At 32.5% G+C, this 13,294-nt stretch overlaps 1 protein-coding gene across 3 annotated transcripts in view; it reads right to left on the bottom strand.

The window, feature by feature from the left end:
• The window catches only part of MRPL13 (mitochondrial ribosomal protein L13), a 56,068-nt gene that overhangs the window by 16,681 nt on the left and 26,093 nt on the right, over window positions 1–13,294 (bottom strand). For all 3 annotated transcript variants that reach the window (XM_011941058.1, XM_011941059.1, XM_011941060.1), the window contains exons 5-6: window positions 7,497–7,583; window positions 1,977–2,098 (exon numbers count right to left, since the gene is read on the bottom strand). In XM_011941058.1, the coding sequence (XP_011796448.1) occupies window positions 1,977–2,098; window positions 7,497–7,583 (209 nt within the window). The remainder of the gene's footprint in view (window positions 1–1,976; window positions 2,099–7,496; window positions 7,584–13,294) is intronic.

Raw genomic sequence — 13,294 nt, 5'->3', positions numbered from 1 at the left:
TTTTTCATGACCCTCAACAGAAATTCCATGATGAACTGGTAACAGAAGAGCACTTGGCACTTATCTTCCCTTCGTTATTTCTAATTTAAAAGAAAAGAGTACCACAGCCGTCTTGGTCAGGAATATAAATTCATTTATGATGGTGTTTGTGTAAGAAAATCAGATATATATTTACAGAACTTGTTATAAGAAGGTAACCTGTCAAAACTTCAAGGACAACTTAAAATGTTTTTAGTATATAACTTACCAAAGCTGAATATTTTCAAACTACATCAACTTAAGTACATTTACAATAAAATTCTACACTAGCAAGCATGTTAAAATGGTACAGAATTTGCAATAGCAAAAAATTCTCCTATTAAAAACTTAGCACTTTAAGTGTGCTAAGTTGCTCACTTATTCCTTCCAGCAATTCTCAGAAGTATGGACTGGCTCTAATTTACAACTGAAGAAACTGAGTTAAGATGAAGAAACTAAGGCTCAAAATGACAGATGACTTAAGGTTATAGAGTCAGCTGCTATAGAGGCAAGATTTGAACCTTTGTTTGGATTTTTCTAAAACTTCATTAAGCTATTCATGACAATTTCACAATTAATTTTTAGGGAAAGAGTTCATGTCTTCATTCTTTCAAAAACACTCACTGAGTACCCATTATGTGCCAAGTACTATTTCTAAATGTTTCTAAGTATTTCTATGATGTAAATGTTGAACCAGACAATGTCCCTGCCCCCTTGAAGCTGACATGCCAATGTAAGAAGGGGCATTCCAGCAGAGTAAGGAGCATGACACAGCAGCTAGTCACTCAGGCTTGAATCCCTAAACTACCATTTACAACTATGTGATATTAGTCAAGTTACTTTATCTCTCTGTGACCACATTTTCTTATTTAAAAAATAAGAATAAAAATTGTACTGACTCACTAGATCGCTCTGAGGATTAGTAGATTAATACACTTAAAGCATACAATAAATGCTTTATTAGTGCTTGTTATTTTTATTATTGCCATGAGTGTAGGGAGACAAATAATAAACACACATATAAATAAAAGTACTGTAGATAGTGATAAATGCTGTGAAAAAAATGAAAAGTGGTCTTTGCTTCATATTTTCTAGAGATTCTTTCCTGAAGTCACTTATAAAAGCTGATAGAAAAAATCTGTCTTAATTAATTTGTTCAAAAAATACTGGCTGAGTGTCTACTTAATTTGTCTAGCACCATGCTCAGTGCTAAATAAGACAAACATGTAGCTCCCTCATAAAGTCTAGCAAGAAAGACAGATAGTAAACAGATAATCACACAAATATATAATTAAATTAGAGTAAATCAGTAAATGGAAGTGTACGATGAGAACCCATAACGAGAGCCTAACCAGGTTCAAAGATTACAGGAAGGACTGCCTGAGGAAGTTACACTTAAATGCTTCACCATCTGGAGAGCCCTGGCAAAAAAGCCTACAAACAACTAGATGGGAGAAAGAATGTTACACCTTAGCAGCTTTATGGCCTTGGGTAGAGGAAACTGTACAGAGGAGAGCAAAAAGTATTTTTTTTTTTTTCTTTTTGGACCAAGACAGCAAGTATCCAAAATTAATGACTTTTCATTAGATAATAGTTTTAGCTTATGAAACAATGTGGAAATCTGAGAATCCTTACGTTTCAGATTAATAACAATTCATATATCATTCCTGAAGACTACCATCAGTCCAAGGAAGGTCAACCCAAACAAAATATTTGATAATTATAGGAACCTATGAACATCTTTGCACTGACCTACTAGCAAGGTCTTAATGCTTAAAAATTTTTGGTTCTAATATCTACATCTAGAGTTTATTTGTAGGTAGTAGCTGCTGAGTTCCCAAGGGAGCAAAAAAATGAGTTCACTTTTCCTGCCCTCAAGGATCTTATTTAATCATATGGTTGAAGAAACAGAGGATATCAAAAGAGAAAAAAAAGACAAGAAGAAGGGAAACACTTACGGAGTCCACAATCTTGGGAAGGCATCTATTTCTTCTTGTGTGTACTCATCTAGACGTTTAGGTACTTTTCGTGGTTGAGGAAGCTCCTCCACCAAATTCTTAAGAATATCTTCTGGAATGTCCTACATTAAAAAAAAAAAATAGACTTAATTTTCTTAAAATATCTTCCTTAGCAATAAATTACTAATACTTAGTGTGTAAAAAAGCAAAAGAATGTTCACAAAATAAGGAAAACATAAAATCTTTAAAATAAAAACCTTATAAAAATTCCCCAAAAGTACATTAGATTAATACGAGTAATCCCATTATAATAAGACACCTATTTTTAAAAATGTGCTGTTTATTTCCCTCTTTTCAACTGCAAAAAGACACTGCTGTGGCTCATTCTCATGCTTTCTCTTCTGATGAGTCTATGTACTGGGTCTACCGGGTCTAGCGCCACTACCTTTCAATCAGTGCTCCAACTGTGGCCAGAAAAAAAAATTAAAATGAAAATCTTTGAGTCATTTATTTATCTCAGAAACATTTATTGAACTTCTAAGAACCAAACATTGGGCTAGGTGCTCGCCATATAAAGGAAAATAAAAAGATCACGCCTTCTAAAGGCTTATAATTTTTAAAAAGTCACCTCTCAGCTTGAAATTTTTCAGGATAAAGCTTTAACTCCTTTGCTAAACTTGCTTAGCTAGACAGTGTCCTTACCACTAGTCCACCTCTTCAACGTCACTTCTCCACAGACACATCCATAGTTTCTGACTAATCAACCTCCTCACCTTTCATGTGTTGCTCTAGACTCAAATCGTGATATCTTTATTAATTGTATTCCCTTGACCAGGACCACTTTCCCCCTATTATGTATCCAATGTTCAGAAAAACGATGAGAAGAGTTGGAAGATTGACCTGCCAACAGTAGACAGAATGAACTGCAGTGGAGAAAAGCTGGAGACAAGAACAATTAAGTGGCTGTTTCAGTAATCAAGGTAAGATTTTTTTAAAGTTTGAATTTAGATAATGAAAAGCACACTAAAGTGTAAAGCACATATCTAACACGTTTTAAAAGAAGAAAGCATTGGAATTAGACTAAGGAGGAATAAAAAAATGAAGAGTGTGGATAACCAAAAGAATGAACATTTATATTGTACTCATGACACAGAAATAAGGCAGCTGGGAGAATGAACTATATTGTGAGACTGGATGATAAATTAATTTTGGGAACTCTATTTAAATAATGGTATCAATATGGAAGTGTCTTATAGGCATTCTTATAAGGAGAGTAGATATAATTCCCTCTTCTCATTATAGTATGCACACAGGAATTTTCGATAAAAGGATTATCACACTGTAAATTACGGCTCTCTGCAGAGAGCACTATTACAAGTGGGAATCCGATATCTGGCCAAGGACATGGCATCAAATAAGGCATTGTTTTGACCAATTCTTAAGACATGTTGTCTTATCAGGATAAAATTTTATAATAACTTTAGGATCACAGAGCTCTACTGTCCTGTAAGCTTGTTCTAATACCCAATATAGCAAAATATTTATAATATTTTAAGCAATTTAAATGAATTTTAAAATTTGTGGTTTGGATAGGCTGGGTCACTATCAACATATACAAAACACAATAGATACTACTGATAATGTGCTTCTTCACTGAAAAGCATTTAACAATATTTAACATCCTTTCCCCTACTGTTATCACTTCCTCAGTATATTCAAATCTGTGCAATAATTACAGAGTCAGGGCAAGCAGAGGATGCCTGGACAGAGAAAAGATTGTTGGTGACACTTATTTTTTACTTATTGAAGGAGCCTACTTGTCATATATTTCCAAAGATGTATAAATATTTCATACTTCTTTGGAAAGCCAGTATAAAATTCCCTAGATCAGTTGTAAAGACAATTTCAAAAAGCTGCTAAGTGCTCACTCAGCATAGCGCATGTGGAACATAGTGGGTTCCTAGTAAATGTTTGCTGAATGGAATAGAATTTTGAATAGAATGAGCCAAATTTATTTACTATTAGAGGATTTTGCTAAATGGTTAAAATCAATGCAAAATGAGGAATCAAAGTTTTGATTAGGCATTACACATGAAACCAGGAAGAGGGAGAAGTATCTCCTTTAATGTGTATACAGAGAAGGTAACCCATGAATGCTAACTGAAGGTGTTTATGGAGATTTAAGAGTTCTCTTCACAAAGAGGTGATTAACCTAAGGGGAAATGAGGAAAAGAACAAGAGCAACAAACAGAAACAGGGGTCAAGTGATCACTTTTTTTTGCAACTTTTTACTTTAGAAAAATTTAAATTTACAGAAAAGTTGCGACAATATAATGAACATTAATCTAATCTTTACCTAAGTTCCCCAACTGTTAACAGGACATGTTTGCTTTCTCTTTTGGTCTGTCTATACACAAATGCTTTTTGGATGAACCATTTTAGAGTAATTTGCAAATACTTCAAACTAAATATTTCAGCATGTATCTCCTAAAGATAATCTCCTATACAACCACATTAAATTTAATGTTCAGGAAAATTAACATCAATGAAATACTTTTTATCTAATATATGTACATATTCAAATTTCCCAAATTGGTCTCATATTGTCAAATGTAACTTTTCCTAACTCAGGATCAGGTCAAGAACTACATGCTGCATTTAGTTACTATATTATGTTGTTTACTCTGCAGTCTAGTCTCCTTTAATCATAAGTTTCCTTGCCTTTTCTTTAATATTTTCAAGGGTCCAGGCCAGTTATGTTGCAGAATTTCCTTTTATTTGGATTTATACTATTGTTTTCCCATGATTACATTCAGGTTAAGCATTACTGACAAGAGGCTATGTGGTTCACGTTGAGTGTTCAGTGCTTCACAGCAGGAGGCACCTGATGTCAGTTTCTCCTACAGTGACCAAAGATTTGATCTCTTGGTTATGGTGGTGTCCACCAGACTTTATTAATGTAAAAGCAATGGGAAGATTGCCATCACAAATAATTGAAAAGATTCCCTTTACAAATAATGAATACTCTGTAGTGTGTTACTTGGAAACTATAAATATCCTGCTCCATAATAACCTTTTACCCAGTGGCCACAGAATATGCTGGTGATGGTGGCTTTTCTAGTTCAGTATTCCTTCTACATTTTTTATATGATATTCTTCTATAGAGGGCTTTTCTATCCTCAGAAAGAAGGGACATTATAATAAATTAAAAATAATTTTTGGATGGTCATTATAGCCGTATAGATTTTTGTTTTCTTATTCAAGGTAATCCCTTATTATTACCATGTGTTTTGAGGTTCACACAGTTCCATATTTGGTCAGTGGGCACCACCTAAAGCTGGCTCCATGTTCTCTTGATATTGCTCCATGAGTTTTTGAGTACTGCCTTATTTTCTGTTACTTTTTATTATGTCACTATTATAAATCATGCAGAAATACTAGTCTTGTGCATGTGTATACCCCACAACAATTTAGTTCGTTCTTTGCTCCAGATCGTGAATCAATCAGTTCTCCAAGAACTAAGTTCCTTTTGGTAGGGAATAGCATGTGGAAAATAAGATTTGGGAACTAGTTGTGTTCACCTCTACTGGTGCTGTCATTTTATTTTTCTAATATATAAAATTTTAACATGATTAACATAAAAAATAAATTTAAAAGACAGTCTCTGAAAAAAATATCATTCTTTCCCTATCCCTTTGTACCCATAGTCTAGTAGTTGCCAACTTTCTCTTCCGGTGCTTCTTTACACAAAAAGTAGTGCACATAAATATATGCTTGTGTGTATGTAAACATACATATGTATATACGCATACAAATGCAGTATGCCATCTACATTCTTTTTTACCTTGTTTGTTTTCACTTAACAATGTATCCTGGAAAGCACAACTTACCAAGTCACAAAAATATGTGTCATTCTTTTTTTAAAAAATTGCACAATACTCGACAATTTACTTCCTATGAATAAGCATAATATTTTTTTATTGTACGATTATGAATACAGTGAAAATAATCACGTGCATGTGTATCTTCAAGGTGTATTTTTATCAATGAGATTGCTGGATCCAGGATTAATCTCCTGATGTATGTATTTTCGTTAAATGTTACCTAATTAATTCCCAGGATTCCAGATGAGATGCACTATGTTGTGCTACCACCAACAATGTATGAGTGTGCCTGTCCCCCATGGGCTTGATAAAATGTACTGTCAAGCTTCTGAATACTTATCAATTCATTTTTGGGAACTAGGCTCATTTATATTCTGAAATGAAGTAATTTCCTATTTAACTGAACTACCATGAATACTTAAAATATCTACACTCAAACTTACTTTGTAAATGAAATATTATTTTTGTGTCTTTTAGAAATTATCGTTTCTAAAGAAAGTGACAATACAATCAGAAATAGGAGTTCTTAAATTCTTGCAATTTCATCATGAAGTGATCCTTGGATGATGATACTGCTCCCATACATGCTACCTTAGAGGTAAAGTGAATAGTGGCAAATTATTCTACTTATTCATTTATAGCAAAGACAATAAATTAATCATTTTGATAAAGCATGAGTACCTTACTCATTATTAATAACTATTCATGTATTGTTTAAGCTAACAGTAAGAGCACATGTGTAGCTTGAACAATCATTGTAACTTGATATTCTGGAATACATTTTTATATTATTCCTTCAGGAGGAACAAGAAGGACAATTATAACCATGGTAATGATAGCAATTAGCACTTATCGTGCCAGGCTCTTTTCTAAGCAATCTACAAGTGTATTTTATTTAATCCTTACAACAATTTTGTAAAATAGATACTATTATTATGTCAACTTCACAGAGTAGAAAACAGAGGTAAGTAATTAGCCCATGTCCATGCAGTCAGTAAATAATGGGGCACAGATTCAAAGCCAGGCAGTCTGATTTGATACTGCACTCAATTATTTTATTATAGAAGCTTTAGTATTTCATTACATTATATTAAGGAGAAAAAGTTAAGTAGTTAAAACAATATAATACTAATAAATAAAAATGTTTATACTTTTTCCAAGTAATTTTTAGCTGAATCAACTATGAGTATGAACAAGGATTCTAAAGTTAAATCATGAGAAATAATAGCAACCAAAGTTAAGCTATTAATCCATGATTCACAGAAGTTTTGCTACTGGTCACATAAAAAGTAAACTAAATTAAAACTTTTTCACAGTGAATGAAATTATCAACAAGTACCTCAATTTAACAGGGGTTCTGATCATAGCTCCTTGTTCAAAAGCAAGCAGTGATTAAAATTTTTTTAAAAAATTTAGATACTTTTAATTTTTAGTCCAATGATGGTTCATTTTACATTTTAAAATATTAATAAAAGTAATTATCATTTTTTATACACACATATTCACTTAAAAAATACAAAAATATTTCAGAAGTTGACATAACATTTTTGAAAATAAGTTTTGGCATTTATTTAAAAAGAAAAACATTTAACTGAAAATTTTGGAAAAGCCTTGTTACCAATGACCACTGACTTACCTCATCTGGAAAAAGATGCAATCTTTCCATCATTGTTCTTCTGTGAAGGTTTTTGGGTAGCATGCCATAAATAGCTAGTTTTACAATCTGAAAAACAGATATACATAGGACACAATAAGAAAATTGTGACTTGTGATAGTAAGAAAGTAAACATAATTAGAGATGATGATGAAAATGAGGGGTTTACATCATTCTCAGCAAACTATCGCAAGAACAGAAAACCAAACACTGCATGTTCTCACTCATAGGTGGGAACTGAACAATGAGATCACTTAGACACAGGAAGGGGAACATTACACACCGGGGCCTATTGTGGGGTGGGGGCAGGGGAGAGGGATAGCATTAGGAGATATACCTAATGTAAATAACGAGTTAATGGGTGCAGCACACCAACATGGCACAGGTATATATATGTGTGTGTGTGTGTATATATATATAACAAATCTGCACGTTGTGCACATGTAAGCTAGAACATAAAGTATAATAATAATAATAATAATAAAAAGAAAGAAAATGAGGGGTTCAGATTCAACACGAATACAGGAAAGAAACAGACCTAAGTGGGTATGTGGAAGCAACGGAAAAGAAACTTTTATTACTTTGTATATTTCTATTTTCTTTTGGCTCCATTTATTGTTTATTTAGAAAAAGAAAAAAGATTAAAAATAACCTGTATACGTGCCAATTTTAGATAGAATAATTGATTTTTGTCGTCTGCACTCATATTTCAATATAATTTGATGTGTGTTACAGCTAAACCCACTAAAACAGTACATGTTAGAACAGGGTTACTTTGTAAGAGGACTTCCTATTACTTTTATTCTCTCATCAAATCAGACTACAAAGCCTCATTACATGCAAAAGCTAATGGGATATCATATGCATTTTCCATCTATTTTCTATTTTCTGTTAGTGTTAAAACTATGTTTTTGAGAGGTCATTTAAATATATATAAATATATATATAAACATGTTTATATAAACATATATATATTTATGTTGTTAAAATTAAAAGCAAATTTAGTTCCTTAGTCACAAAAGCCACACATTTCAAGTGGTCAGTTGACATGTGGCTAGTGGCTACCACGTTTGACAGTGCAGACACAGAACATTCCCATCACAGCAAAAATTTCTACCAGACAGCACTGATTTAGTTATTAGCGTTTAAATTTTTCAATGTTTTAAAAGTTGTAAATTGAAACTGCCAATGTTGAGACTATCTTTTCTGGATAAGCAAGTAATTATATCCTCTGAATATCATCGGAAAGGCAGTTTTATTGTATTAGTAGTGTCACATGGCATTTGATTCGCATGTTTTTAAAAAATTTAGTTGTATTTATTTGAATTACTAAGTTGGCATTTTAAAAATTTGCCCTATTAGAAAATGCAAACTCCACACTCAAATTTTAAAAAGTTAGAAAATGTGAAAAGATAAGCTAACAGGGAGGAAAAACGACATACAAATGTACATAAACAAAGAAATACACGTGAAACAACACATGCATGCAAAAAAGTAATTCTAGCTGTATAGACATTAAGTATAAGTTTTAAGAAATTCAGAAAGTAAAAAAGATATAACAAGATAAAGTTAGTAAATATTGAAGACCTTCCTCATATAATCTATATCCCAGGGCATGTGCCATTTGTGTCACAGAAGTAACTTATTATTTATAGGAAGGGGGAAAGTCAAATAGAGGAACCATGTTAGAAGAAAACATAAGGACATAGAACCTCTTAAAGTTGCTAAAACATATGACAGAGAGAAAAAGAACATAAGAAAAGGGCTAAATCGATATATTTATTTGAAATTAGAATAATCTACATCATTATGAAAAATTTTAAATATTCAACAAAGTATTACTTATTTAACTATTAAATATTAATTATCATATTTCACAAATTTCAATTCTGTACTAATAATCAGAAAGCTGCATTGTGAAACAAATTCTCTGATAGGCCACACACAGTAAGAACTGATAAGCAAATTATGTCTACTGGCGGAGGCCTACTATTCCAGACAAACACTTAGTATTTCAATTAAAAGTAAATAATAAATCTCTTCCTTGACAAGACATTCTTCTTCAAAACATAGTAAAAATTAAGACTTAAAAAATTAAAATCCTTTAATGAGGTAATAATCCAAATGGATTTAACTCTGAAATATTTCCTAAGCCTTCTTCAAACATTTTACAATCCATTTCAATTATTGCTCATAAACAATAATTTGAAACAATTTCTACAAATGTTACCTAATACCAAATTTTTAACATGAACGTTATACTATACTGCCTCCTAGTGTACAGTTAAGATAAAACAGAAACTTTAATTTTAACATTTAAAATATTTATAAAGTATTAAAAATATAATTTATTGTAACAGCTGTGATATATATTATCAGGAGCCCTTATAACTTTTAATACTATTATATATAAAGTATAGTGATATTCAAAGTATAATACTTTGACCTGTAAGGGCTTAAAAACACACTAGTTAAAAAAAAAATTAAATTATTTTATAAGAAGCAAACTCTGAGCACACTTTTATAAAACAGATATAAACAATACTAAATAAATAGTAAATCATGAAACTTCTAAATGATATGTCAGGCCTTATTATAATAAAATATCCTTCCCCCCCAACCTTACCAAGAAAATTTTAGGCAGTACTATACCAAACAAATGGTTGTATCCTGACAATAGATACTTATTTTTATTATTTAAGGGACACAAAAAAATGATATTTTTAGGTCTAACATTTTGCTAATTTATTAATGTATTGCAGTAAAAAGACAAAATAGTCTGTAATAGGAAAAAAATGCTATCTAACCTATGAGTAAAGTTGAAAGGTTAGTTCTATCAATAGTTAAAGGAAAAATAAATCTTAAAACAACAGGAGAGTTTGCCTTTAGCAATATTGGTGACTAAGGTATGAATCAGAACCTCTCCCAGTATAATACACAAAGTAATAAACATTAGTGAAGTTAATTAATATTGTTTATAAAAATATCTTTTAAAGTATGAAAACTGACCTCACAAGGCTTTGAGGCCCCAAATTCATCCCTCTTGTGGGGATCAAGATCCTGTAAGTCCAAAGTTTAGCTCAAAAAAATCTTAGGTTGTTATAGCCCCATGTAGTTGCCATAAGCTAAGTGAATCCTTTTTGAGGAAAGCCATTTTTAATACAGGTCTTAAAGAATTCCCAGAGATGAAGTTTCAAGGTACATGAGCCTACCAAGTAAGTATACTGAGCAGATACTACAAATTGTGGACCTACAAAGGCCACAAATATGAGAATCAGATAGAAATGCTAAGAATTATGTTCAATATGCATAAAGAAATATAAGAGTGGACCAAAACACGATAAAGAAACAGAAGATTATTGAAACTGATCAACAAATTTGAAAAAGAACCAAATAATAAAACTTCAAGAAACGGAAAAAAGGTAATTGAAATTAGGACCTCAGAAAAAGGTTAATCAGATTAGACACAGGTGAAAAGATTCAGACCTGGAACACAGATCTGAAGAAATTACTGAGAATGCCCCACAGAGACAGTGAGACATGAAGTATGAAAGGGAGGTACTGAATCATGTACAATAAAATGCAACTGTCTCCTCTTACTATAAACAGATTTTCAAAGGGAAGAAACAGAATAAAGAGACCCAATATTAGAAGATTTAAGAGCTAACACATTTCCAGAACCGAAGACACCAGTCCTCAAACGAAATAAATAAGACTGTAGTAGAAAGATATGAAAACCAAAGACAATGAAAAGGTCTTAAAGGTATCCAGAAAAAAAAGACAAGAGTACACATAAAGAAATAATTAAATCGACATCTGATTTATAAAAGCAACAATACAAGCTAAATTCCAATTGAATAATAGCTTCAAAAAGCTGAGAGAAAAAAAAATGGAATAATGGTTATCTTAGAATTCCATTTATAGCAAAACTATCTTTCAAGAATGAAAGCAAACATAAAGAAAACAGTTTCAGACAAAAAAGGGGAGTTCAGTATTAAGAGAATGTGGCTAGAAGAATGCCAGTAAGAGGTACAAGGAAAAGGAAACTGATACTAGAAGGCAGGCTGAGTTACAAGAAGGGATTGTAATAAAAGAAAATTTTAAAAAATCCGTAACAAAATAAAACAATAACAAGAATGTTCAATTGGAAGAGTTTTTTAAAATCCTGAACAAAGAAAGCACGTAGATTGGGAGGGAGGGTGGTAGTTAAAAATCTTCTAAGGGCTTTCATTGATTTGGAAGGAAGGTAAAAATACTGATGATCCTTAGACCTATAATAAATAATTCAACCAATCCAAAAGAAGGCAAGAAAGAAGAGAAAAAATCTAGCTACATGATGTTTACAATAAAAACATCTATAACAGAGTAACTCAGTAAAGTTTAAACAATGAAATATATGAGGCAAACACTAATCAAAAGTCAGCTAATGTAGCTATATTAATATCAGAACAGATGCATTATTGGAGATGAAAAGGATCGGTACATATTGACCCTGATCAATTGTTTAGAAAGATTACAATTCCAATCTTAAATTCATCTAACACTAAACCTTCAAAATATATAAGGCAAAAATTGACAGGAAAAAAACATAAGAAAAATAAATAAAACATAAACAAGCAGAGTGCCTACAGTCCTAGCTGTTTGGGAGGCCAAAATAGGAAGATTGCTTGAGCTCAGGAAGTTGAGTCCAGCCTGGGCAACATAGCAAGACCCTGTCTTTAAAAACATAAACTAAAAATAGAATAAAGTCTGAGTGTGGTGGCTCTCACCTGTTAAGTCCAGCACTTGGGAGGCCGAGGTGGGAGGATGGCTTGAGCCCATGAGTTTGAGACAAGCTTGGGCAACATAGGAAAACCTGGTCTCCACAAAAAACAAAAAGTTTTAGCAGGGTGTGGTGGTGCGTACCTGTAGTCCCAGCTACTTGACAGGCTGAGGTGGGAAGATCCCTTGAGCCCAGGAGTTTGAGGCTGCAGTGAGCTATCATTGTGCCACTGTGCTCTAGCCTGGGTGACAGAGTGAGGCCATACCTCCAGAAAAATAAATAAATAAATAAATAATAAAATAAAATGAAAGTAGTTATGTTTTTAAGAACTTTACTATTTTTTCCAGAATAAAATGGACAGATCTGTAAGAAGAAATTAATACATCTACAATTGGGATGTTAATAAATAAAAATAAACTCAGATAATATTTGAGTTAACAAAAAAAGTCAGAATATAAGAACACACTTAGCATGTTTGAAAATATATGTATACACATGCATACATATATCTCTCTCCTTTCCAAGGCATTTCAGCGAACTCATCATATACTAGGTGATTATGCAGGTACCAAAATTTAAAAAGAAAAACATCAGAATTCTTTGACTACATGCAAAACGTAATACATAGCAATTAGAAAATATATAGTTGAATAATAAAAATAATACTTATCAAAACTTGTGTGATACAGCTAAAGTGAAGAATTTATATCCTTGAATGCTGACTATATTAAAAGAGAAGGGAGACTGACAAAACAGTGTCTGAACTGGTCTTTCCAAAGATGATTAATAAAAAGCACAAGAGGGGGGCGGAGCAAGATGGCCAAATAGGAACAGCTCCAGTCTCCAACTCCCAGCGCGAGCAACACAGAAGACCAATGATTTCTGCATTTTCAACTGAGGTACTGGGGTCATCTCACTAGGGAGTGCCGGACAATTGGTGCTGGTCAGCTGCTGCAGCCCCACCAGCGAGAGCTGAAGCAGGGCGAGGCATCGCCTCACCTGGGAAGCGCAAGGGGGA

The sequence above is a fragment of the Colobus angolensis genome, unplaced genomic scaffold (genome assembly GCF_000951035.1).
Source record: "Colobus angolensis palliatus isolate OR3802 unplaced genomic scaffold, Cang.pa_1.0 Scaffold198, whole genome shotgun sequence".
NCBI classification, from domain to species: domain Eukaryota; kingdom Metazoa; phylum Chordata; class Mammalia; order Primates; family Cercopithecidae; genus Colobus; species Colobus angolensis.
Note: the sequence above shows the minus strand (reverse complement) of the source record. Positions and strands in the feature narration are given on the sequence as shown.